This window comes from Fimicolochytrium jonesii (assembly GCF_025526975.1).
Source record: "Fimicolochytrium jonesii strain JEL569 chromosome Unknown EV422scaffold_31, whole genome shotgun sequence".
In the NCBI taxonomy this organism is placed as follows: Eukaryota; Fungi; Chytridiomycota; class Chytridiomycetes; order Spizellomycetales; family Powellomycetaceae; genus Fimicolochytrium; species Fimicolochytrium jonesii.
Genome location: NW_026515698.1, coordinates 216074 through 241033, shown reverse-complemented (window position 1 = coordinate 241033; position 24960 = coordinate 216074). Strand labels below are relative to the sequence as shown.

The following is a 24960-nucleotide window of genomic DNA, read 5'->3' as shown; positions in this document are numbered from 1 at the left end:
GGGAGAGCCCCCTTCCCGTATCGGTATGCCCGTATCATACGTCAGCACTTTGTTCAAGATAAACGAGTCAAGATGCATTGAGGAGATTTGTGGTCTATGAATATGCACATATATATAAAGGAGTATCGGGATGGGGCATGCCATTACGTTGCGCCCAACAGTCTACACCACCTCACTTGCTCTTCGCCTTCGTCGCGGGCGCCTTCCCCACCGCCGGCGCCGGCTCACTCCAAGACCTCAAAAAGCTCTCCGCCTTCTTCTGCACCTGCTCCTCAAACGACCCCGGCTGATTCTTCGCCGCCTTCCGTCGTCTCCCCCTCGACATCACCTGCGCGCCCGCACTCCCCAACTTCTCCGGCACCGACACCCTCGGCGTAACCGCCATCTCCACCGTCTCCCACGCAAACCTCTGCACCTCCAAATCCACACCCGCAGGCAGACTCCGCTTGATGTAATCCACCAACGCGTCGACGCTTTCTTGGCTGGCATCAAACACCTGCACAGCGCCGTGGTATTTCCGTTCCTCGAAGATTTCCTTGGTTTTGGCGTGCACGAACGGGCCTTTGATGACGTTGTACCGTTTTGTAAGGGTCGGGAGGTGGATGGGTGGGGAGGTGGGGAGGAGCAGGCTGTGTGCGGTGTGACGGGTGAAGTAGAGGAGGAAGGGGAGGTAATCCGGCATGTGGGTTGTGAGGGTGAGGGTTGCGGTGAGGAGGTTGTGGGTCCGGGGGGGTGTGGGTGGGGCGGGGATGTTTAGGGGGCGGTTGACTGCGTGGATGAGGAGAAAATGAGCGGGGGAATCGGGAAGAGAGAAAAGCCGCAAAAGTCCTATCGGTACTCACGCTGCAGCGTCTGCCACCCATACGGATGCTCATACTTCCTCTGCGTCGGTCTCGAGAAAACCAACGGAAGGTCCGTCTTTGCGTCTGCTTCCACCATCACATCCGCATCTGGTGCCGCAGCAAACACTTCCGTATCACTCGTCTCCTTCACTTCCGCATCCACAGCACTCCCGCTCGCCTCCTCTCGCACACCACCGATCTCCGCCCTGCTCGGTTTCTCCGTCTCCGTCGCGTATTTTCGCGCACACAGGGGATACCGGGTAGTCGATGGAAGGCGACATGACCGGACGGTGGCGGGGTGGTGGAACGGCCGGCCGGCGAGGCGGAGTGTCGGTAGAATTGATCGTTGTGGCATGATTTAACGAGGTTTACGGTGGGAATGGGTGTTGCTGGGGGGTTGAGTTTGGCGAAGTGGGATCAAGGAGGAATCTGCACAAAAAAAAACTGGAGAAATCTCTCTCTGCTTTGCTGTCGTCCGTCCGTAAACTGTGCGTCCGCCAGTGCCTGTGCCCTATGCTGATTGTAGCTCTGCAATGCCGGGTGGTGCTAATGCCCTTCCCATCCTCGCCGACTCGAAGAGCGGAAGCAGGCTGTGGCTTGCAAGTGGCGTCGAGTGGCGCAACCGCTTCCGCATTTCGACACCCCGTCAAACCTGTCCCTTCATTGTCTCCTGCCAATTGCTCCGGTATTTCGCCTTGTCGAGTAGGAAGCTGGCTCAATGAGTTCGGGTGATAGCGACAGCATGTGCATCGGACGACTGTTGTGTTCTCTTGGCTTTGAAGTTATTGACACGCCCTATCGCCATCTTAGCGTTTTCATTCGCGTCCAGCCGAGAAGGAGTTAAACCGCAGGTATGTCGCCTCTCCGATCCTATCGCCCGTTCCTCCCGTCTATCGGGGTTACATCTAGTCTACATTGGGATAAACGTGTTGATTTTGTTTGGGGTTCCCATCTTCCCGCATCTGCTGAGCCGACTCGATCGCCACCACTGCTGAGGGGCAAGGCTGTATGGCAAATGCTCTGCATTGTGGCAAAAACTACTTCACCGGGCCCACTTCCATCCGGGGTAGCTCTCCTCCAGTGAAGTTCCATTGAGGCATCACTTTACACTACCCCTCGGTTTCGGGTGTCCCTTCGGGCGCGGGCATGACTGCGACGAAACCAACGTAAAGTGGATAGCATTTTGAATTGTGCCCATTCCTACGCTTCACCTACGTACCAGCGAAGCGGTCTAGAGAGGGTCCAGGAAGGCTTGGGAAGGTTTGGTGGGGATAGCCGGAGGAGCAGGCGGGTGACGGTATCATTATCAAGTGAGGATAAAGGACTGTTTGCCTGCAACGCTGATAACCTGTGATTGATTGACGCCTGTTTCGAAGGTCTCCTCCTCCTTGTGTCAAGGAACCTCGTGAAAATGATGAAGATGATGGCTTCTCTTGTGATGGAGACGCTCCGGGTTCCAGACAGGGCCTTGCTGCATGCAGCGCGTTGGACGGAGGAGCGACAGGAGTTTTCATCAGTCTCTCAAGCAAGTAGGCAGGCGACTGCCAGCCTGTGCCTGTGAATGGCCACCGGCAACTGATGAGCGCCTTTCGAAACAAAGAGAGGGAATATGCCTCGCCTTGACTTGCAAGTGACTTTCACTCCGACTAACTGACAGAAGGCCTGTCGAAAACCAGTCAACAAAACAACCCACGCCCGGTTCTTCATCCTTTCGCACGCCTTGCTTTCGATGTGATTTTGTTGTTGCACAACGGTTTCATTTCACCTACAGCTTCAATCTAGGTATGTATCATCTATGAGAGCTCCTAGCACTGTTGGCACTTTGGAAGCCGGTGTCAGGAGTCAGGGGCAAATGGGCAAAACGCCCCGCCCTGTAGCCCAAGGAAGTCTGCGCACGAGGTGCCGATGAACCCCCAGTTTTTCGTCTGGAGAGACCTCTGGAGCTTTCCCAGTTCGGGGTCCAAACAAGGAATGGACCGCTACAGGCATTCGCAGCTTGTACACTACGCAATGATGCTTGGCTTCAAGCTTCCGAGTTCGACATGGGCGTTGGAGGCCGCCAAGATCCTCAAGTCGATCGATGAGAGCAAGTACGGCAAAGCGTACCAAATGATGGAAGATCAACCTCAATATTGCAAACATCGCAAAGATGGAACAGTCCGAAAGTGAGGCGTCAAACGCCGAGCTCCTGGAAGCGGGCGAAGCTATTGCTAAATCACTCATGTATACTGTGAGATCGCAAAAGATGCATGGAACCAGAGGACTGTCTTCCGAAGTTCCCAAAAACTACCCGCTCTTCCAGTGAAACGGTTCGCGGGATGTCGAAGACTTGGAACGCGCGCGTCTGTTCGGAACGGCCGAGGATGTGAGATAACAGGGAGTTTACAGGCGCAACAACGGCATCCCCCTCCCACTCCCCTCCCACTCCCCTCCCCCTCTCATCTCAGCGATCAGACTGTACAGGTACCATCGCCGACCGAGAGCGGCTATTTTTCCCTGAAGAAGGACCCCACTCGGCCAGCATCCCATGTGCTCCAACACTAGCACTGTTCGAGGAAGGAACCGATCGGAACGATGCTAACACCTCCACAACCTGGCAGTCTTTCGCCGCGAACCAGAAGATCCTCCTCAGAAGACATACCCACCGAACTCCTGGACGCCATATTTGGCTTTGTGATAGACTCCCATGACCTCTATTCCTGCTGCTTGGTCAATAAGCAATGGTTTGCTTCTGCCAACGCTTTCATTTGGAGGGATATTCACGCGTATGCTTATAACTGTGAGCCCGGGTTTTCCGTCTCCCTTCTCCACTCGGCCATCTCTGACTTGTATTTTGTTGGACAGGGGAAACATGGCAAAAGATCCTGGCGAAACCGAAGCAGCTCATGACAGATTATCGGCAATCCATACAGACCGTCTCGGTGTACGCGCACAACCAAGAGGTTGATTCGTCTGACTACAAGCTTCCCGGACTCGTCAAAGTGCTGCACAGCTGTCCGCGACTGACGGTGCTACATCTGAACCTTCCGGTCATCAACGACGACGGCCTCTGGTCGATATCCGCGAGCTGCAAGCAACTGGTGGCATTGTCGCTTGTGTCGGGCTCGCACAGCTCCGGTTTCGTTAGCGATGACGGGTTGATGGCCGTCGTCAAAAACTGTCGCCATATCAAACACCTACGACTGAAAAGCGCGCGAAACGCGTTCACAGAGTGGGGATTCACAGAGCGGGGGTTTCGCGCCGTGGCAGAGGCGTATCGCGGGCAACTGCGGACATTTGCGCTGGAATGGACAGGCCTGGGCCTCGCACGACTCGTCCATGTCGATACAGAGGACGACAAGCGGATCAAAGAGGCGCTTGGGGAGATCATCACCGCCAACCCGCAGCTACGGTCTCTCCAGCTCGACTGGCCAGTCGCCATTGACGACACCCTCCAAGTCGCCGCCGACACCCTCACAAAGCTCAATCACCTCCGCCTCGGCAATATCATCAACACCCGCGCGGCCTCTACGCTCCTCGAACTTAACCCGCACCTCGAATCCGTCACCCTCACCGAACTCCCTACCACCAACCCCATCGCCGACTTCCTCACCCCCCTCCTCCCCCATGCCAATCTCACAACCCTCACCCTCGATGGCATCGGCTTCCTCTCCACCCTCCTCCCCACCCTCGCCCAATTCCCAAACCTCACCCACATCCACGCCACACCCTCCCGGCGCGCCGCATCCGTCCACCACCACCTCGTAGACGCCCACGTCGCGCTCATCGCACAGGCATGCCATAACCTGCAGAGCCTGACCGTGCCCATCGCCACCGACGGACCCTTACTCAAAATCGCGGGGCATTGTCCACATCTCACCCACCTCGACCTCCGCGACGGGAAGGATATCACCGACTCGGCGCTTACACTCCTCGTCCGTCGATGTACCCGTGTCACATCCCTCCATCTCGGCGCACTCCAGAACACGCGCATAACAGACGCGTCAACCACACAACTCGCTCACTCCCTCCCACATCTCCAACATCTCTCACTACCTTTTGCCAACAACAACATCACACACCGCACCTTAGCCGCCCTCGCCGAACATTGTCCGGACCTGGAAACGCTGATGAATGTGCCTGCGAGGGTCGGGTATGGCGCGCTGGTGAAGTATGTCCCCATGATAAGAAGGCTGGGCGCGCTGGGGTTGTGTGTGGGAGCTGGGGGGTGGAAGGAGCAGTTGGGGAGGGAGGAGGTGGAGGAGTTGAGGGCGCGGTGTGGGCGGTTGAGGAGTGTTACGTATATTGGGTGAGGGGGATGTCTGTATGTCGTAAGATGGCGTTTGGGTTGCTTGTGGAATGATTGTATTTTGCGAATACCCGCTATGATATGTACAATACATCCACACACGCCGCATTCGGGGTGTGCTTTGTCCACCCCCACCCCCCATGGCACTACCCGACAATCAGCGGCTCGACAACGCCCACCCACTCCTCATGCCACCGCGTACGCCCGAACGCCTTGGTGCCGGCGCGAAGGGATGTCAGAGCGGGTGTTGGGATGTGTGGTGTAGTTTTTGTTGAGGATGTGGAGGGTGTGGCGAGGAGAGACTGTGGTAAGGGAAGAGTTAGATGTTGCGGAGGCGGGGGGTGGGAGACGGAAAGGGGGAAAACGTAGATCGCACCTTTAACTGCCCACACAACTCCTCCGGAGTCCCAAAAACACGTCCATTCACACCGTCCTGGACCAATTCCTCTAGACTATCGGTAATAATCAGTCGACGCATTCATTTGCGAAAGTGGGAAAGGGGGTTTTTTTTTTCATACACACCACGGATACCCAACAGCACAAACCGGCAGCCCACACCCAAACATATCCACAATCTTCATCGGCAGGTCGAGCCCGGAGGAGGAGGTGTGGAGGGAGATGCCGAGGTCTGCTGAGCCTTTGGAAAAAATCACAATCATCAACATCCCCCTGAACGACGAGAAAGGTAAAAAAACATATCCTCTTCGAATGGGTTTCACGTACCGAGCAAGAGCGGATAATCTTCAGCAGGTAACCAAGCAGTCAACACCCGTACCCTCTTCAACGCCTTCGCTTTGATCTTCGCCAGATACATGTCCTTCAACGGCCCCTTGCCTGTAATCACCAGTACGATGTCGGGTAACACCGTCTGGTCATCCCCTCCCCCTTGCTTGCTTCCCGCAGCCGCCTCGTACAACCCCAACCCCTCCAACAACATCTCAAAATCCTCATCCTCCGTCCAACTCGTGCTGCTAACGACCAACGCGGGGCGCCCGGTGAGGGGTTCGAGTGTGCCCGTGGGTGTGAGGTGGGTTAGGAGGGTTTGTGATGTCGTCGTTGGGGAGGTGGTGGGACGCATTATGGGGGTGGTGAGATCGTAACGGGAGAGGAATGCGTGGATTTCGGCGAGGGGGAGGCGGCGGAAGTGGGAGGGGGGTTTGTCGTACATAGTTACTATTGGGCCTCTGTAATGTGGGATGTGAGGGCGGACAGAGGTTTGAGGAGGATGGCGTGGGTGGGGGAAGGACGGTGTTCTTACCGCACGCCCCAGACGGTTTTCATTTCGGCGGCCATTGCTTTGCTTACGCAGAGGTGAGCGCTGGCGAAGTTGCCGAATGCTTTTTCGTACCTGCGAAAGATGAATATACGCTTAGAAGCGGACCATCTGCGAGGAAGACCCATGATTGCATACCATTCAGCAAGCTTCACTATCCGACTCCTTTGCCCAACATTCAACGCCATGATGGAGTATCCAAAGTTATGCCAATCGATGATGACCTTGCACCCCACCACCAATCGCAGGAATTGCACAATGACCAGCGTAGGAACTGCCGGGGGATTCTATATGATTGCCAAAAAAGGAAACATCCATAGTACATCAGGGATCCATCATTACACTAACGAGCTAATCAAAACACTCTTCGGCCGTACTTGCACTAGTATAGTCCCGAAAGCCGGCACATCTCTCAAACACAGCATCAGCAGCTGCACCAGCTGCCTCACCACCCGGAACGCCGCAAGCCCCACGTACGCCGCTATGCCCACCACCCCACCCGCCCGCACGACAGGCAGTTTCATGGGATTCGGGATGTGATGCACAGTTATTTTGTCACCGGCCTGCAGGACCTCTGGTAACACTGGTGAGCCCTGGTAACCCGCTAGATGCACCTCAAAACCTTCGCGTGCAAGGGATATGGCGTGGTACTGCGTTCGAGGTGAGCGGCCGATGTCGCCGAGGACTAGGACGAGGACGCGGGTAGTTTTGCCGGCGGCATCTTTCGCACGGAGCCACAAGACGAGAAGCACCGGGAACATGAGAGTTAGCAGTGTGCCGAGGGCTGCGGCCGCCGTCATCGTTGCGTCCTGTAACCGAAGAATATCCAGTGATAACCGTTGGTCGCTGAAGTGATCTTGGGCCGACCAGCAGGGAAAGACCACTTTTAAGGTCCTCCAGGCAAGTTCGTAGAGTGGCGAGAGAGACACCAGCAGGGAACAGTAGGCAGTACCGCGACAGCACTCTGGTTGGAGGAGCGGGTCGGGTGGTAGCTCCCAAAGCGTTCCCACGCTTCCTTCAGTGCACCCGATGCCCACGGACGGACGAGGCTGTAATGCGAGGAGGAGAAGGAGGTGGGTGAAGACGGCGCGTTCTCATTCGAGACGGACGTTTGCACTTCTCACCTCAAAGGCAATCTCGACCTATACCCGTAGCGCTTGCATATAGCAACACACACCCTTCGCTTTGGTCTTCAGAGTCTCCGGTCGTGAGTCTAGGCGGAGTCTGTCCTCCAAGTGTGGAGAGATCAGCGCAAAAGGTCACGCGTAGAAGAGGCCAAAGGTCAGAAGCCACCAGGCAGGCAGGCAGTCCATATGGCCACTGGAACCGTTGTCAAGGTGGGTGGCAGGGTTTATCCTGAGTCAGAGATGTGCACGGATGCAGAAAGAAGACTGAAAGTCGGTCCCTCGGTGATTTAGGTTGCCGGCGTTTCGTCTCTGGTGACGGAAGATGTTCTCAAACCCCTATTCGAGTTTCTCGGGCAGGTGAATGAAGTCAAACTCTATCCAAGGTGAGCGGGTGCGGTGTCGATGGGGCTCAGTGTAATAATATGCTGAGACGCAAGGTTGCCCCTCGTCTAGTCCAAGCAACGATGGCCTGCAAGAGTGCCAGGTGGCATTTGAGGACCCAACCGCCGCCCAATCCGCCCTGCATCTGACAGGGACAGATCTAGGCGACCGTACACTATTCGTCACAATCACAGGCAAAGCAACGCCCAGCTTGGGAGCCACGATCACTGCATCCCCCGCAATACGAACACCCACCGTCGCCGAAGCCCTGCTGGCCCGTAACCCCAACATCAATGCATCCATCCTCCAGTTCGATCCCGTAAAAGCGGAGGAGATCGCCAGGACGGTGTACATTGGCAATCTGAGCATAACAACCACCGAAGAAGAGCTGAGAGCACTCTTTGCGCCATGCGGGGAGATCGCACACGTGAAGATGGCTGGGGATTCTTCCGGACAACTCACCAGATTTGCATTTATGGAATTCGCAACCCAGGAAGCGGCTGCGAAAGCACTCCCGCTCAACGGCGCGGGGCTGGGCGACAGGCTCATCAAAGTCAATTATTCGAAAAACGCAATTAATAAAGCGCCGAAGAAACCGGATGTGATGCTGGATCCTGCTATGCGACGCGTGGCAGAGGCTCAGGCGGCGATTGCGAAGAAGTATGGGAATGAGGATGAAGGGGCCAGTGCGACTACGCCGGTGCCGTCAGAGGTGGCGCCGGTTTCGAGGAGACGTCGGTCGAGATCTAGGAGTGTGGATACGAGATGGCGACGGGACAGAGACCTTTCGAGAGGTAATGCACGAAATTTCAAGTGTTCTCTCGCCCTGCACCCAGCGGCCTGAATCCTAAATCTCACAACTTTTTTGTGTCATGGCAGATCGACGAAGACGACGTCGTTCACGTTCCCGATCCCGATCCTACGACCGTCGCCGCCACTCCCGCTCACGCTCCAGATCGCGAGACCGCGGATCCTACCGCCGACGTCGGTCCCGATCAAGATCGCGAGAACGATACAGACGCGACGACGAGAGACGGTATCGCAACCGCAGCAGGGAGAGAGACCGTGAGAGGGATCGAGACAGGGACAGAGACCGGGACATCGATAGGGACAGGTCAAGGGATGTCGATAAAGTCCGTGAGAAGGATGACCGAACGAAAGTGAAATCGAGACGAGAGGACCGGGCTAGGTCACGGACAGCAACACCTGAGCATCACAGTCATGACGAGGGCGAGCAATCCGATCAACGCAGCGACGCCCGTGAACTGCTGACCAACCGACGCAAACGGGATGCGGTAGATACGGCTCGGCAACTCACGCGTAATGAAGGCCCGAACGACGCGCGGGATGAGAAGCACACATCAATCAAAGCAGAGGGTTCCAAAGGGGATGAGAAACATGGTACTACCCACTCTGGAGAAGAGGAAGACGAGGAGGAAGATTACGCGCATAAGCGGAAACGCGTCCGGTCCTCGGACTTGATCGTGTCGACGGAACCGTAGGAGGGGGGGGTGTAAGATGGAGAGGGTATAGCCCGGATCGGTTTGTTGGGGAGGGGATGAATGTAGATATATCAGAGCCAGAAATGCGTTCGTTTGAATATGTAATCGTGTAGCTATGTAGATTTCTGTTCGTGGTATGTGGCATTGTGATGAATTGGGAAGGCATCGAGTGTGTGAGACTTTACGCCGTGTCCCATTCTCCATAACGTAAGCCTAAAACGCGAACGACAGTTGACCGCCGTTCCGTTGTGTCGGGACCATGTCTACTAGACATCTACTCCTAGACATCAGACTATGAGCAGAGACAGCCGGCCTTCGACGGTACATACAGTCTGTGACCACTGACCATATGTCTGCGATAGGGGGTCGTCCCGCAGTGGGATATCCCGCGTCCCATCCCGTCCCGTCCTGCACTCGACGGGACGCGGGACCGCCGCAAAAGTCCTGCGGGAATGCAGCATTTCAACAGCATTTCGACATGGTGGAAGCAGCAAGCCGCCCTAACCCTAACCCTAACCCTAATCCTATGGGCAGTAGCCTACACCCCCAGAAAGGGAAAATGCCATTTGCGCGGATTCAACGCGTCGGAGGCCATGGATGGTTCTTCTTGTTTGCTCATATGACATCCCCAACTAACCCCAACCCTACCCACCTTCCCCAGACATCCCAGCTCCAGTCCGGGGCGCCTTCTTTCGAGACGTGCCCAGGACATTCCCCAGGCTCCTCTGGCTGAGGTTTCCAGGACATTCTCCGCCCACAGACATTCTCACCAAACCTCCATTGCATGAACTCGCGAGGTCCCTCCAGGGGAGGTTCACTGGGAACCTCCACGAGCGCACGACTTTCAAAAAGAGGGGGAAACAGCACAGCACATGTCGCGGGGCTCATAGCACTCTAACAATTTGCAATCACCGAGCAAGCGGCGGCGCAAGCAGTGGTGTATGCAGCGGAGCAAGCCTCGGTAATGGTTGTAGAGGGCACTGAGGCGGGCATTCAGGACGCGAGGGGGACCGTGGGAACCGAGGTAATGGGGTATTGGGTAATGAGGTAATTCCCAACATTGCGATCTCGATTCTCCCCCTGAATTCTGAGACTGCGCACGCTGACTAAAACCGGTCTCCTCTTTCCAACTACGCCGTTCTCACACCTTCATTCTCTCTGCTGCAGGGTATGTGCCATAAGCCGTCTTCGCCATTGCATGGACCTGTGGGGTGGTAGCGACGTTTCTGGATGCTGCAGAGGGTTCCCTTGCTTGTCTCGGAACCCCACCTACCAGTTCGTCGCGCACCTACCACTATCCGCAGACTCCTACCACTATCCACAGACTACGTACACATACCACGATATACCCTCCCCTTTCTTTTCTTTCCCGTATGCGTTGTTCCCACGAAAACAGGTTAGGGTTAGGGTTAGGGTTAGGGTTCCGAAGATGTCCCTGGGACATGTTGGATGGGAATCTTCATGCGACATTCAAGACTGGAAGGTCCAGGGAAAGTCCTGATGCGATGTCCCTGGATCAATCACCAAAGAACCTCCCGCGCGCGTCGTCACTGAATTTCAAGGGAACCAACTTCAAGAATGCCTACAGCACGTCCGTTTTGGAGGTGCCTGGAAGATCGGGCGTGTTCCTTCATTTGGCATTCTCATAATTGGGGGTGTAGTCTGCGACCACCCGCAGCCGTCGCCATGGACACTCAGACTGTCACGGTACCGTCGAAAACCCCTTGCAAGTAGCGACCGTTGTCCGGGGGATGGAGTTGTGACGGTTCGAAAGATTTTATGGTGCAAAATATTAAGAACACAACCAAGTTTCTCCAATTTTGCGGGTGTTGGCCTCACATCGGAGTTGGACAGACTATGTGAAGAGATGGCATGCAACTTGGCGTACCGGGTTGAGTGCTTGGACCACAGCAGCTGGGCACGGCCGCAGGCGGTGGAGGTCGATAAAAGGCAGGCCTGGGAGGATTGAACGACGTCTCCATATCAAGGAAACTACATCTGGGAAGCGCGGGCTGGCCCCCATCCTTCACGACCATCATGAACAACCCCCACTCATGGCAAGAAGCGCCGGCCGTCCCCGTGGCAGCCGCCCGGGTGCCCTACCCACCAGCAAGTACGTATCCGGCCCCATCGGCAGCCGGCCCCGCAACGCCGATACTCCCCCTTCTCGCCTCGCCGCCCCCGGCATACACACCGTCAGCTGTCCCAGTCTACGACGAACACAGATATATACCTGACGTGGAAAGCTCCAGGATGCTACCCGTTTACTCCGTCTCCGACCCCGTTGCGGCACCACCGCCCCAAAAAAGGTGGACGCGCGGCCAAACCATCGTCTTCATCATCTTCATCAAAGCGACCATCGCGGGCCTGGTCGTCTTGATCGTGCGTCTCAACGCCGCCCCTTCTTACTACTTTGACACCAGCCCCGCCGCCTCGACCCCAACAACCCCCAGCTGGAACCCCGCCGCCATTGGGAAAGTCCACACAGGCGACATGACCGGGCTCCAAATCTCCCCCGACGACCGCTACGTTGTCGTCAGCAACGCGACCGGCATGAAAGCGTACAAAATGGACGACGACAAGCTAGTGTACGAGTTCCGCGGCTCCGGAACACTTGGGGTCTTCCACCCGCAGAACAAGACCACCTTCGTGTCGGTGAGCACGGACGGCACATCGCTGATCTCGACGAAGTTCGACGATACGGAGTGGACGAACGATCTTGAGATATCCAACCCCCCGCGCGAGGTGCGCATTGGGTGGGTGGTGGATCTCATCCGCACTGTGCCGGAGGATTGGAATTCGGCGGTGTATTTGGTTGCGACGGGCCTGACGGGCGCGGTCCCGAATGTGACGCGGGTGGATATGACCACGATGACGGTGACGTACACGAAGGCGCTGGGCGCGGCGAATGTCCCCGCCGACCCCGTCTCGGACGTCGCCATGCATTCATCCGGCACCGAAATGACCGTCACCTTTCGTTCGAAGACCGTGAGAGTGTACTCGTTGACCGCTACGGGCCCGATATTGCGGACGTCGTGGATCGGCGGTACGGCCGATACAGCGCCGGTGTACATCCCCCACGAGCCGTCCTCGCTCGTGTACCTCGCGCACAACGCCACGTCAGGCATCACCAGCGTATTGCGGAAAACCCTCCTCGTATCCAGCGAAGCGACGGTAATGTGCGTCAACTCTCCTGCAAACCCGTCCAGCCCGCCCGGACCGCTGGTGGTTGATGAGAGGGGGGACACGGTGTACTGGATCGACGGGGACCTGAATGTGCGGAAATGCTCGGTCGATTTGGCCCCTCCGGCGGCTCCGGGCATCCCGAAGGCGCTGGTGGTGTTTAAGGCGGCGTGCCAGCAGCCTGGGTTGTTGACGGGGTCGAAGGAGGGCTTGTGGTTGTATTATGGGTGTAGAGATTTGGGAATGGTGTTTGCTGGTAGCATATCTGGATAGTGTGTCGCTATACATGTAGACGGCGTAGATATAGTCACATTAATAAAGCAGAGTAGCACAAGAGAACGGTTTGGGAGTGTTGGCGACAATGGTCTGTGATCTACTCAACGGAAGCGGGCGAGTCACCAGCACAAAAAATTATGTGAAGATTATGCTGTGGAACCTTTCGCTGACTATGCTTGAACCTGTTACCACAGATGCCAACGCCTTAGTTGGAATTGCAATCATTCAAAGAGCAACTAATTGAGCATATGCAGCCATGACGCAAAAGATTGGATTTGGGTCACCAAAAGTGGAAGAAAGAAGTCGGGAAGTGGAGCTCTTGCTTCATCGATGTACCAATCCGACATAACGGCAGTTACTTTGTGTCTCACATTTATTGAACTACAGTACATGCTCAGAGGATTTGAACGCAGAGGAGCAGCAAATGCAGACTTCTACGATTCAGCGCTATGCACATTGCGTTCGTCCCAAACTGTATCCGTAAAATGATGCAGTGTGTGCTTGGAGTGCTTGCTATGCCAGGCTCTATCCTTTTCCATCACACCTTCCGTCCTACCCGATTATACATGTACAGTGAAGGATATCCTCGCAGGCTCTGTTGGAATGGAGTGATCGCTTTGCAGGCGTCGACCACCGCTGCAGAAATGCGCAATATGTTCCTCACCAGGTAAATCCAGTCTTCAAAACGGTAAATGAGAGGACTGATTTTGTCACGCAATTTTTGAGAGGAGTCGTCAAGAGTTCAGGTGCTTCCGCTGAAGACAGGTCCCAGTTTGGGGGCCGTCATGACCGAATGTCCGACAGTGAATGTCCCACTGCGGGCGTCAAAAACGCGAGATGCACGCGAGGGTTTCCGGACATGCGAACCCATTGATAGCCCTATCATGCGGCCCAAGGAATAGTCGGCCGCAGGAGCCTCAGATGCTCAATCATCCTGTCGCATCCCGCCATATACAGTACGTTGACATCTCCGTGTGTGCAATGTCCGCGACATTCTCAACGTTCAGCGCGATTTGGCGAACATCCCGAAATTTAAGGAGCGACATGAGTTCATAATGAGGAGCGCCGGTGCAGAGACATAAATGATAATGCATAATGATCTATGATGGTGTCGCGCAACGGTGGCCCATGTGCTCAATGTATACCAACACTGTCGCGGCCATGTCGCCGCATTCCGGGCATCACGCGAAATGAGTGGAAGCAATGGACAGGTCACAAATGACCTGACATGGATTCTTAACAAATAGCGGTTGCGAATCACCAACGTTGCGGTATGCATATTGATATGTGCCTTGTAAGTTGGTCCGTGCCCATGTGCACCAACACTGTCGCGCCCATGTTGCAACGTTACGCGTAGAGAATGCGCTCCATCGACATGTCACAAAGCTAGGGCTCGTAACAGAGAGCGCTGCAGTAGAGACACATGGCGATATGCATATTGGTATGTTGCGCGGGAGTTGGTCCGGCTGCTCATGTGCACCAACGATGTCGCACACATTCCGGACATTACGCGTAAGAAATGTCCGCCATTGACATGCCCGAACGACTTAGCATTGTATTGTAACAGAGAGGCTCTTGGAGTTGGTGATTGAAGACGGCAGGCATATTACAATGCGATGGCAGCCGCTCTCACTCTGCGTCTGCGATGTCCGTCTGGCCGACATTGTCGCGCGACACTCTCGTGATGGCCGACATCACGCGTAAGGGATGCCGAGATCCCCGATATCTTAACGCATGGTATCTTTTTCTTTTGTTCTCAGAAGAAGTCAACCGTAATTTCGATGTCTAGAGCCCACTAGGGGATAGCTGCAGAGTATGACTGCTACTTTACTGGGATGCGCACCTTCCAGGTTCTAAGGGCTGTCTACCCCATCATCGGCACGAAGGCCTCAGGGGCAGCTGCAGAGTATCACTGCTACTTTACTTGGGTTCGCACCTTCCAGGTTCTAACGCCATTCCATGCCTTGTCTACCCCCATCATCGGCACGAAGGCCTCAAGGGCAGCTGCAGAGTATCACTGCTACTTTACTTGGGTTCGCACCTTCCAGGTTCTAAGGCCATTCCATGCGCTGTCTACCCAATCATCGGCACAAAGGCCTCAAGGGCAGCTGCAGAGTATCACTGCTACTTTACTTGGGTTCGCACCTTCCAGGTTCTATGGCCATGCCATGCCAGTGAAGAAAAAGCGAACGAGGGAGCGACCTGCGGTGCGCTTTTATATCCGTCGGCGAAGCCTTGCGGTGGCACAGCAAACTGCGGGTGGCACAGCAAATTGCGGGTGGCACGGCAAATTGCGGTGGGGAATCACGAAAGTTGTTCTTAGCCCTTCCCGGGCCAGCTGCATATAGGGAAAAGGTCGCTCGCTGCTGACGAAAAACGGGACCAACGCGTGCAAGGGGAAAGGGGAAAACTCGTGGAAGTGGGCTCGACGCGTGCTTACGGCGGATATAACCCCTGCTTATTTATTGCGCAACACGTGACGTCCGAGTCTCGCGCGTGCAGCGGTCAGAAGTGTGACAAAGGCAAAGGGCTAGAGAGAGAGAGGGAGGGCATCACGGCGTGGATCACCTTTAGTTATTGTGCAGGAAGAATTACACCGCAACGCTTCATAGGGACAGCCAGTAGTCGTCCAGCAAGCAGGAGGAGTCCAACGAGCGAAAGTTGTCGAAACTCTTCAGCATTTCACGCGTTGGAACAGCCGTTGCCACAGCGTTAAGAGTGCGGGTTTCTGCGTCCGACGACGAGACTTGGGCTTCAAATACAAGAGAAGGAACTTCGCCGGTCGGTGTGTTCGTCGGATACTCTGTGATTCAAGAGGAAGCACGTGGGGGGAACGACATACGCTTTGAGTTTACGAAAAGACTGAGAGCGGAAGGCTGCTAGATCGCGTCGATAGTGAAGAGTGTGACGGATACGACACGGGTGTTCAGACACGCGAAAAAAATCAGAGATTGGTGAATCGGTGAATCGCAAGCGAAGTAGAGTAGAAAGCGAGAGGGCCGAAGTAGATCACTATGTCGGCTAGAAGCACCAAGGTCTGTGAGAAGCGTCTGGTTCGAGCAGTATCCCATGAAATGCTCAATCAAAACCTCCCTAATGCAGCCCGTCCTGACGGAACGACAGCGCGTGCCCCCCCATTTGTCTTCGACCGAAAGAGCATGCACCCCTTCCTACCCAGACAGGCCTCTGCGAAAGCGAAGCAGTGCGGCATCAACTCGACTTGCTGAAGATTCCGGATATGCGACCGCGAATACTACGGTCATGACGGCGGGCACGAGGAGGTCTGGGTTGAGTGTGAGTGTGGGTCGTGATGTGGGCCAGGAGGCGAGAAAGGTGGGTTACGGAATGGCTTGGATACCGGCCGTCCTTAAAGAAGATCCGCCACCATGCTTACTTACTTCGAATATCATTTGCAGCTTTCTTCGGGCACAACTGCTTCGACGGCGCGAGGATCGTTGGTAGCGAACACAACTGGACGCTCGCGTACTTCGACCACTAACAGTAGCATCACGACAGTCGCTGCGACCGCGCGGCCAATACTGAAGCCGAGGAGAGTCGAGGTAAGGGTTCGCTGGGTTCGCTGCAAATGCACGCAGACCATTGACAGCCTTCAAATCCAGACCCAGCGCCTCCAAACATCTATCAGCTCGCGGGACGGACACCTACCCCCCTTTACAACCACCGACGCAGCGGACATAATGAAAGGCCGCATCTCAGATGTCACCCGTCGCCGAATGGAATTGCGTGCCGTCGCGGCCACCGGATGTAAACTCTCATCAACGCCCGCGAGCCATGTACACAAATCTATTCCAGATGTCCCAAGCTTGAATGTTAGAAAATCAGTGCGGACTCGGGCTAGGGAGGAATCGCGCGAGATAGTTATGGAGAGCGAGAGGGAGAAAGAACGGGTGGAACGGATGCAGCGGTTGGAGAGGCTGGAGAAAGGCAAGCAGCGGGAGCGGGAATTGGTTGAAATGCAGATGCAGATGGAGCAGCAGCAGATTAAGAGGAATGCGGGCGGGGATGTTGTCAATCATGAGGTATGGTCCATCTCCGAATAAATTCTGGACTTTCCTCATGGATTGCTAACTTAGCTTGCACTTGTTGCACCATCCAGACGGGCAGGCCAGCGCACGCTCACAAAAGAGTCAAGTCGGTCCACCACTATAGCAAAGAAAACCGCTTGCCGCCGGCGCCAGCGCCAGCATCAACTCGCACTCATGTCTCAAGCATTCCGCCGCCATCAACTATCCGCGCATCCCAACGTGTCAAATCCAAGCCGAAAACTACGACTTATACGTCCGTCTCATCTACGGCGCCGGCTCAAACAAGGCTGCCGAGCGCTCCGATCGCACACCATGTCCAACATGCGAGTACCGCCAGGCCTGTGGATTTCAAGGCATCCGTGGCCAGCTATGCTAGTACGGCGGGAACGACGATGAGACGGGTCCAGAAATCGTCCACGAGCTCGTCATTGAGCGCCAATATGCCGAGTCATGCATCAGGTCATGGGTCATACTCGCGGATATTATCGGAGACCGTTGCGCCCAGCGCTGCACATACCTCAACGACCTCAGCGACGGTCCGCTCCAATTCCGGTGGAAGCAGCAGCGCACACGCACAACAACTGTTGCACCAACCAAACCAGAAGGTGCAACTGCACTACACGGCCCCCACGCAGCCGACATACCTGCAAACGCCACAAACCCAAGTCCAGCAAGACGATTTCACATTCACCACCTCCTACTCCACCCTCTTCTCACGCCACATCGCCAAACCCACATTCCCGTCCTCGTTCCACACCGCCTCCACCACCAAAACCTCCCGCCTGCGACTCTTTTCCAACGCGTCCTCCGTGAATCCCTTCGCGGATCGCAAGATGCCGGGAGCGCCTCGGTGTGGGAAGAAGGATTTTAGGGATTTGGAAAAGAGTGGCGGAACGCCGGTGTTTGTGATGAAGGGGGTTGGTAGGTTGATGGGGAGGGAAGGTGAGAGGGAGGTGGAGGTTGAGCGGATGCGGTTAAAGGAGGTGTTTGTGCCGGAGTATGAGGAGGAGATTTTGGGGGTTTTGCGGGGGAGGGAGGTAAGAGCATCACCTGCGAACTTGGCAACATATCATTCAAAAAAATCGGAGGGCTCACTCACACACTCTCTCCACAGGCAACAATAAGAATCAACCCGCACTACGCCCTCTCACCCACCCAACCCACCCTCACCTGGTCCATGCGCCGCGTCCTCATCAATTGGCTCGTCCAGCTCCACACCCACTTCAACCTCCTCCCCGAAACACTCTTCCTCACAACCCACATCCTCGACCGCTTCCTCTCCCTCCGCACGGTCCTCACGCACAATTACCACCTCGTCGCTGTCTGCGCACTCACCCTGGCCGCTAAGTTCGAGCAGCAGTATGCGCCCCCGCTAGCCGATCTTGTGAAGCTGGCGGAGGAGCAGTACCCGCTTAGTCTGATCATTACGGCGGAACGGTATATTTTGCAGAAACTGGAGTACGACCTCTCGGCATTCGCGGGTCCGGTTCTGTGGCTCAGACGGCTGAATGGAGCCGATGGATGGGACCCCAGACACCGCATGCTGGGCAAGTACCTGTGTGAGCTCGCGATGCTGGAGGAGGGGTTTGTGGGTGTCCCGGCCAGTGTCGTCGCGGCCGTGGCGTATGCGGCTGCCGGGTGGGTGTTGGGTACCGAGTGGGTAAGTCTGACGATCACATATATATCCCACTGTTCTGTTTTTTTTTTTTCGACCAATGCTGACCAATCTTTTTTTTTTCATGAAGACGGAAACACACACCCATCTTTCGACTTACACCCCCTCCACCCTCCTCCCCTACGTCGCACCCCTCCTGCAGTGCTGCTTCACGCACCAGGACTCGGCGGTTGGGGAGAAGTATGCGAGGGAGGAGTATTTTGGGATTGCGAGGACGGTGCCGGTTTATCTTGCTGAGAGGGGGTTTGGCGTGGCGGGGGAGGGGGAGGGGGTTGTGGGGATGGATGTTGATGGGTGAGGAGATGGAGGGAATGTTCGTGGGGTGTCATATGGACGGCTATTTTTTTGGGTGCAGGTGGTTTTCATCACCGACATAGAAAAGGGACTTTCCAAGGCAAAAGCTCTTCCGACCGAACAGTTAACACATATGTAATGGTCAAACTCTAATGGGAAGTTATAACACACGGAAGGGTTTTCCTCTTGTACAAGCATCGATTACCATAATATTTATATACAAAACTTTGTGAAACGACGCTTGTACTATGATAAGATGTACCGTCTACTCTATTCCTACTATACTTAAGTTATGCCTTCCTTTGCCTCTCACCCAAAGTAGCGACGTCGGATAGGGGGCTATCGGAATATATTGGGTGCGGCGTGAAGATTTACTTTACTTCTTTCCACCCTTCCGCCCCGCCGCAACCTTCTCCTTCCGTTTCTTGACGGCTTTAGGCGTCTTGACTTTGCGTTTTTCGCGGGCTGCTTCTTTTGCTAGGCGTTTGCGGTCCTGTGAATTAATGAAAAAAAGAATATATTAGTTAGCTGCACTGAAACTGGGATTCCAACGACGAGATGGGGGATGTGATGGTTGACCTTCTTAACATCCCGATCCTCATCCTTCTTCATCGGCCGACTCCGATCTTCAAACTCGCTCTCCTCATCACTCCCACTGCCACTCGCCCCATCATCCTCATCTGCATCCTTCCCCACCTCCTCTTCTCCACTACTCCCCTCCTCACTCTCCTCCTCCTCCTCACTCTCCTCCTCATCATTATCCTTATTATCATTCAAACTCAACCCAACCACCTGCCGATAAAGCGCCTCATCCACCCCCAGATTTCCGTCTTTGAGACGTTGAAGGTCCCGCTCGGCGTCGGGGATGGCAACGTCGTCGAGGGTTCGGGGTATGTAGAGTTGTTTGAAGACGGATTCGTCGGTTTGGTGTTGGGCTGTTGTTAGGTAGTTGGAGGAGCGTGTTGAGGTTGTTTTTAGGAGCTGGGGGTAAAAGAGGGGGGAGGGTTAGTAAAAGGTGTGTGGTGGGGGGAAGGAGGGGGGGAGGGGTGGGACGTACCTGTTCGATGTATGCGTCGATTAAAGCGACTTCCAGATCCGCGCCTTCTTCTAGGTTGGTTTCGACGAGTTTGATAGCGTCGGCACCCATAGCTTTTTTGACGCCGTCCAGATCCAGGACGACAAACTCAAACACCTCCCGTACGGTCAAAATCTGCTCCTCTACCCGTCTCCTAAAAAACTCGACCACATTCGTGCAATCCTTCCTTAGGAACTCCAGCGCATGCGGGTGGTCGTGTTCGACCGATTGGGACACGTCAATCATTACTAGGGTGGGTTTGGGTTTGCGTACGTAGAGAAGGTTGTATTCGGAGAGATCCCCGTGGACGAGCTTGCACCGGTGGTACATGATCCACATCATGCGGAGGAGCTGGGTGAGGAGGTCGCGATGCACTGCCGGGTCGGAGATCTGGGCGTCCTTCAACCGCGGGGCGGCCCAGCCGTCCTTGTCGCCGATGAAGGTCATGAGCAGCACGTGCATGCGGAGAAGGAGGGGGTCCGGGGATGGTATACCCGCCGCATGGATACGTTTCAGATTGCGCATCTCCTTCTCGGCCCAGACTTTTACCATTTTCCGGGGGTTGTGTTTGGAGTAGCCGTGGCGGAAGCGGTATTCGCCGGACACGTAGCGGTCGCGGTCTTTGAAGGTGAGGATGGACGTTTTGTAGATTTTGATGGCGCGGTGCTCGCCGGATTCGGTGGTGGCGTGGTAGACGTTGGCCTCTTTGCCGGTGGAGACGCACCCGTTGATCTCGTAGACGACGTTTTTGGAGAGCATTTTGAAAAGGATCATGCGCGTGCGGGGGTCGAGAACTTGTTCGACGGTTGCGCGGTCGGATTTGTCCCGCTCGCGCTTTTCGCCGCCTTCGGCTTTTCTGCTGCCGAGACGGAGGAAGGCGTCTGGGCCGGCGTCAAGGCGGATTCTCCCGCTATATCTCGCACTCAGTTCCTCCTCTTTCGCTGTATCCGCGTCCTTTTCAGTGGCGCTCCGTGTCGCCTTTGCTTTCGCTGCGGCTGCGGCTGCTGCGGCCCGGGCTGTTGCGACCACCTGCCCCTTCATCCCTGTCGGAACAGTCAGTGCTGTCGTTGATCCCATCTTTGCAGCCTTTTCAGTCGCCACGTCGGTGGCTCCAAGCTGCACTTTCAGACGATTATATTGTTTCGTAAAGTCTATTGAAATCGAGAATAAATCAGAAATCAAGAGCGGAGGGTTTCCCGGGCTAAACAACTTAGGACCAACCTCCACTGGCACCAAGCCACAGATCTCCATGATTCAGCTCGAAGTCCGCATCATCGTAATCCTCATCGTCGTCGTCGTCATCCTCTTCCTCTTCGCTCAATTCCTCGCCAAACTCCTCATGTTCCACGTCATCAATTCTAGCGCCTTTGACATCGGCCTCCCTTGGTCCGGGAGTTTCGGTCTCATCCTCAGCGTCAGAAAACTGTCCCTCAACTTCTTCTTTGACATTGAGGTTTAAAAGAGTGCTTCCAACTTCGGCTTCCTTCTTCACAGCGGGAGACCCTACAAGGCCGCCCTCCGTGTCGGTCCTAAGCGGCGTGCTCATGTCGTCGTTCACCTCGTTCGTGTTCGAGATTAAGTTCGGTCCGTCGGCAAAATAGAGTTGTTGCTCCCTCTTCCGCTGAGATATGCAGTATATGCTTGCGCCCTTCTCCTAGCTTGACAGAGAGCCGACCTCAGGGTGACTTGACCTTGGGAACACGTTGAGGAAAGAGGGAAGAGCGCTCCCTCAGGCGTGGCTTGCGAAGTGGCGCTGTGTGGCTTGCCCCTCCCATTTCACTCGGTCTGAAGCAGGTCTAAAGGCTCACGTCCAGGCTCACGTCCACTGGAATCATCGATACGGAACATACAAATTGGGGGTTTCGGTCGACCTTGAAGTAGACCTGTGAACCTTTACGAGAGTAAATAACCCTCGGCAACTGGAAGCAACGGAGGCTGGCAGGAGGTGGTCAAAACTCAGGGTCAGCGGATGGGCTGAAACTGGGTTTTGGCTACCTATTGTGAAGCATGGTCGTCAGGATTGAAAATCGCTCTCGCATACCGGACTGCTCATATAAAGTCGATGGGTGCGTGTGCGGTTGTCGCGAACGTGATCAAGGGAACGGCGTCTGCGGATATTCCGGGCGGCGATGCCTACGCGGTAAGCCTTCCTAGGCGTATGTGGGAGGCTCACAAATTGAAGGCATTGATTCAGAGAAAATCACGGTCTTCAATCAACGACATGCGGGAGATTGCGTGTTGAGCCCTGCCCGGTCCCATAAGCTTGGTCGATGCTCAAAAGGCCTCAAGAGGCTCAAAATTGCCTCCGAGGAACTGCCTGTGATGATTCCGTCGAATTACATCAAATCACCAGCGCCGCTGTGTAGCAAGTTCTGAGAAATGGACGATTAGACGGATGGAACAAGGATAAACAACGCTTTGATAGAAAACACCTCAATGGCGTACATTCAAGCAAACAAACGGAAGCTTCGCTGTACTCGGCTAATCTTCATCCGAGGAAGTATCATAATTCAAGTTCTCGTTCGCCCAGCACCAAACATTTTTGGTCCTTGCTTCGAAGAAGAGACGGTTTGGTCGAGAATGAGGGACCGAGGACTAATGGAGTTATTCAGCATGAAACCTGGGGGTCGCGAGCTCGGAGGCCTTTCCTTCCTTTGAGCTCGAACTGCCGCGCCTACCCCTCGAAACTGCGCCTGAGGTGGAAGGCAAACTTCAAAAAGGTTGCCGCGCGCGATGTTGGTTTGGTGACCCGCTTACCTGCACAAGGAGACGGACTCGAGCAGTTTTGCCCGCTTCCATGAGATGGTTGCCGAGCGGCATGCCATTATTATCGCGTGGGCAGAATGTGCAATCAATTTGGGATCTTTACATGCCCTGGGTGGAAGCCAAATCAAGCGAGAATGGTCCGAGTGCCAGATGAAGTTTGCCATCGGATTTTGGATGTCAGCACGACAAAGAAGGGCTGGAAGATCGGCCGGGGTGGATCAGAGAAGGAGCCCTGCAATACCCTCCAGCTCCAAGCACCCCGACCTCGATGACCGCCCAATTATGCCGAGACATCTCCAGCGGGTGCCGAAGCTGACGACTGGAAGTGCCCTTTCCCACTGATGTTTCCAATAAGCGGCCATACTTCATGGTCCTCCTTTCTGGCGATTCGTTGTAGATCTATAATATATAGCCCTTGTAAAGAGGTTTCATGTTCTGCTACTTTGTGAATACTTCATACGCTCAAATGAAGACTGATCCTTTTAGAGCAAAACCATGCATCGTTTTTGGGGCGGACTGTGGAAGGCAATTGACGACATCTCGGCCATCTCCGCTGTAAGCGACCATTGGGCTCAACAGCTCTGTGCTTTGAATGGAGCTCCATCAGGCAATTCCCCGTCAAGCAATCCCGGGTGCAAACCACTCCCGCATCAACCAGATCAGGCACCTCGGGGCCGATCATGGATTTTGTACAGTATGTATGTATGGATGTGTCCCACATGTATGGAATGTTGTACTGTACAGTATGACACACGAAAGGGAGACGCTCCCGAAGCTTCTCAACCTTACGCGAGACATCCTGGTTGGAGTCAGTCTCACCCTGAGTCTCACCGAGTTCCTTTTGTGCAGACCTGTTGCAATGAAGTCATTCGCAAAAGAAGCAGAAGCCAAAGTAGGTGCGGAGTTGGGCATTCCTCCTTCCCCGGCAGGTAGAAGCCGGCGGCCAGCACCTCATTTCAACACCTGAAAGCTCTGGAAGAGCGACCGCGAGGACGAGCAGCCAGTGTCGCAGCGTCCCAGCTTACACCTCCTCGCCGCCATTCGCCTCCGAGCCCAACCGAATGGCGACCGCTGGCTCGATCGCAAAGTGCAAAGCTCTCCCCCTAGAGCTGATTCCCCGCATTCTGTGTCTGGTCGCGCTCACGGATCCCAAAGACCTAGTCAACTGCCTCCTAGTCTGCAAAGCATGGAACGCCTCCCTCTCCATCCGCGAACGCTGTGTCGTCTCATACGGCTGGATCGACTCCACCAACGAGCTGGAACGCTTCTATTTGTTTGATCACGGCAAGGGACGGGAGCTTTCTGTTGTGGACACGCAGGCTTACACCCTGTGGGACACGGACCGTATCCGACTCGCTTTTTTGACCTCGGAGTTTGCGCTGCTGCAGGAAATGCAGGCCGATATGTGGGAGTGCGCGGAGAGGTCACATCCGGATGCGCCGGAGGAGGATGCCGACTGGGTGGCTTTGGCCCATGACCTCGACCTCCTCGCTGGGCCGTTCAGTCTCTACAACACGTATGGTCAAATGGCCTCTGAGCCGCGCAGTCTGCGCGAAGTTTATGAGGGAAGTGGCACTAGGGATGTAGGTGTTGAGGCATTGCCGTTTCTGCTTGCGCCTGTTCCCGAGTTGGAGGGGGAGGAACCAACGGATGACAGTGCTATTCTCGAAACGCTTCTATACCGTCTTTGGGTCTCGGAAGACGTGAAGGAGCGCTACAAACTGCGAAGGATCGAGCTTGGCGACAGCGCGACGTTCAGGAGGTACCGTAATTTTTCGTACCTGGGCGCTGATGTACACGAGGACGAGGAGTTTGAATCGCCCGAGACGAGACAGGAGCGGCGGCGGAAAGTCGACGAATGTTTCGAGGCTCTGGTAGATGAGGATTTTGTGGAACTGATCGATGTTTCGATACATCGAGAAGAAGATGCGGAGTGGTCCGGCACTCTCCCCAATTTCATAGTGTGTCGGAGGAGGGAAGCGGGCTGCAATTTGCTGGGATGGCTGGTGTACTGGACTACGAATGATCACCCTTACTAGATCCATTCCTTCCTGCGATCGATGTATCTAGATGTAGCACTCGCAAAATAGACGTAGATTCAAGATCTGTCCAGCACTTCATTTGCTGAAGTAAGAACAACGCTTCCTTTCTATGAAACCATGCATCATTCAGATGGAGCCTGACAGACCAATCATACTCTGTTGGCTGGCGAACGGACTTGTCTCATATCAT

At 55.1% G+C, this 24960-nt stretch overlaps 9 protein-coding genes across 9 annotated transcripts; 6 read left to right on the top strand and 3 right to left on the bottom strand.

The window, feature by feature from the left end:
* Positions 1 to 126: 126 nt before the first annotated feature.
* On the bottom strand, positions 127 to 1396 carry EV422DRAFT_263894 (uncharacterized protein). The gene is made up of 2 exons (XM_053065814.1): positions 843 to 1396; positions 127 to 768 (listed from the first exon to the last, which is right to left on the bottom strand). The coding sequence occupies exons 1-2, from the start codon at positions 1195 to 1197 to the stop codon at positions 173 to 175; spliced, it is 951 nt and encodes a 316-aa protein (XP_052922039.1). The 5' UTR covers positions 1198 to 1396; the 3' UTR covers positions 127 to 172.
* Positions 1397 to 3260: 1864 nt separating this feature from the next.
* EV422DRAFT_263870 (uncharacterized protein) lies at positions 3261 to 5457 on the top strand. The gene is made up of 2 exons (XM_053065813.1): positions 3261 to 3607; positions 3687 to 5457. Exons 1-2 carry the CDS (start codon positions 3529 to 3531, stop codon positions 5132 to 5134), a joined length of 1527 nt encoding a protein of 508 aa, XP_052922038.1. The 5' UTR covers positions 3261 to 3528; the 3' UTR covers positions 5135 to 5457.
* Positions 5277 to 7203, bottom strand: EV422DRAFT_571155 (chitobiosyldiphosphodolichol beta-mannosyltransferase-like protein; the record flags this gene model as incomplete). Its single annotated transcript, XM_053072959.1, has 7 exons — positions 5277 to 5432; positions 5507 to 5582; positions 5653 to 5767; positions 5854 to 6314; positions 6389 to 6478; positions 6542 to 6690; positions 6781 to 7203. The coding sequence occupies 7 exons, from the start codon at positions 7201 to 7203 to the stop codon at positions 5277 to 5279; spliced, it is 1470 nt and encodes a 489-aa protein (XP_052922037.1).
* A 257-nt stretch (positions 7204 to 7460) lies between these two features.
* Positions 7461 to 9725, top strand: EV422DRAFT_263826 (uncharacterized protein). The gene is made up of 4 exons (XM_053065812.1): positions 7461 to 7740; positions 7822 to 7913; positions 7984 to 8705; positions 8791 to 9725. Exons 1-4 carry the CDS (start codon positions 7717 to 7719, stop codon positions 9411 to 9413), a joined length of 1461 nt encoding a protein of 486 aa, XP_052922036.1. The 5' UTR covers positions 7461 to 7716; the 3' UTR covers positions 9414 to 9725.
* Positions 9726 to 11005: 1280 nt separating this feature from the next.
* Positions 11006 to 13275, top strand: EV422DRAFT_543235 (uncharacterized protein). The gene has a single exon (XM_053071324.1). It carries the CDS (start codon positions 11451 to 11453, stop codon positions 12867 to 12869), a length of 1419 nt encoding a protein of 472 aa, XP_052922035.1. The 5' UTR covers positions 11006 to 11450; the 3' UTR covers positions 12870 to 13275.
* A 2462-nt stretch (positions 13276 to 15737) lies between these two features.
* Positions 15738 to 18193, top strand: EV422DRAFT_263595 (uncharacterized protein). The gene is made up of 7 exons (XM_053065810.1): positions 15738 to 15907; positions 15975 to 16205; positions 16289 to 16432; positions 16493 to 16912; positions 16990 to 17803; positions 17878 to 17955; positions 18033 to 18193. The coding sequence occupies exons 1-6, from the start codon at positions 15887 to 15889 to the stop codon at positions 17880 to 17882; spliced, it is 1635 nt and encodes a 544-aa protein (XP_052922034.1). The 5' UTR covers positions 15738 to 15886; the 3' UTR covers positions 17883 to 17955; positions 18033 to 18193.
* EV422DRAFT_500551 (cyclin-like protein) lies at positions 18075 to 18891 on the top strand (the record flags this gene model as incomplete). The annotated part of the gene is made up of 2 exons (XM_053068144.1): positions 18075 to 18578; positions 18664 to 18891. Coding segments are annotated over 2 exons (732 nt in total), but the record flags the coding sequence as incomplete, so codon positions are not given.
* Positions 18892 to 19263: 372 nt separating this feature from the next.
* EV422DRAFT_571151 (RIO1 family-domain-containing protein) lies at positions 19264 to 21508 on the bottom strand (the record flags this gene model as incomplete). The annotated part of the gene is made up of 4 exons (XM_053072958.1): positions 19264 to 19380; positions 19467 to 19868; positions 19945 to 21113; positions 21184 to 21508. 4 exons carry the CDS (start codon positions 21506 to 21508, stop codon positions 19264 to 19266), a joined length of 2013 nt encoding a protein of 670 aa, XP_052922032.1.
* A 1844-nt stretch (positions 21509 to 23352) lies between these two features.
* Positions 23353 to 24918, top strand: EV422DRAFT_263696 (uncharacterized protein). The gene is made up of 2 exons (XM_053065811.1): positions 23353 to 23422; positions 23578 to 24918. Exon 2 carries the CDS (start codon positions 23790 to 23792, stop codon positions 24765 to 24767), a length of 978 nt encoding a protein of 325 aa, XP_052922031.1. The 5' UTR covers positions 23353 to 23422; positions 23578 to 23789; the 3' UTR covers positions 24768 to 24918.
* The last annotated feature ends 42 nt before the right edge of the window (positions 24919 to 24960 follow it).

Coding starts and splice junctions, on each gene's coding strand:
- EV422DRAFT_263595 (XM_053065810.1), top strand. CDS start 15,887: ATGTCGGCTAGAAGCACCAAG. Junction 15,908..15,974: donor TGTCGGCTAGAAGCACCAAG/GTCTGTGAGAAG, acceptor TCCCTAATGCAG/CCCGTCCTGACGGAACGACA. Junction 16,433..16,492: donor TGAAGCCGAGGAGAGTCGAG/GTAAGGGTTCGC, acceptor CTTCAAATCCAG/ACCCAGCGCCTCCAAACATC.
- EV422DRAFT_263870 (XM_053065813.1), top strand. CDS start 3,529: ATGACCTCTATTCCTGCTGCTTGGTCAATAAGCAATGGTTTGCTTCTG. Junction 3,608..3,686: donor ATTTGGAGGGATATTCACGC/GTATGCTTATAA, acceptor TTTGTTGGACAG/GGGAAACATGGCAAAAGATC.
- EV422DRAFT_263826 (XM_053065812.1), top strand. CDS start 7,717: ATGGCCACTGGAACCGTTGTCAAG. Junction 7,914..7,983: donor GAAGTCAAACTCTATCCAAG/GTGAGCGGGTGC, acceptor CCCCTCGTCTAG/TCCAAGCAACGATGGCCTGC. Junction 8,706..8,790: donor GGACAGAGACCTTTCGAGAG/GTAATGCACGAA, acceptor GTGTCATGGCAG/ATCGACGAAGACGACGTCGT.
- EV422DRAFT_263696 (XM_053065811.1), top strand. CDS start 23,790: ATGGCGACCGCTGGCTCGATCGCAAAGTGCAAAGCTCTCCCCCTAGAG.
- EV422DRAFT_263894 (XM_053065814.1), bottom strand. CDS start 1,197: ATGCCACAACGATCAATTCTACCGACACTCCGCCTCGCCGGCCGGCCG. Junction 769..842: donor TGGGTGGCAGACGCTGCAGC/GTGAGTACCGAT, acceptor TCATCCACGCAG/TCAACCGCCCCCTAAACATC.
- EV422DRAFT_543235 (XM_053071324.1), top strand. CDS start 11,451: ATGAACAACCCCCACTCATGGCAAGAAGCGCCGGCCGTCCCCGTGGCA.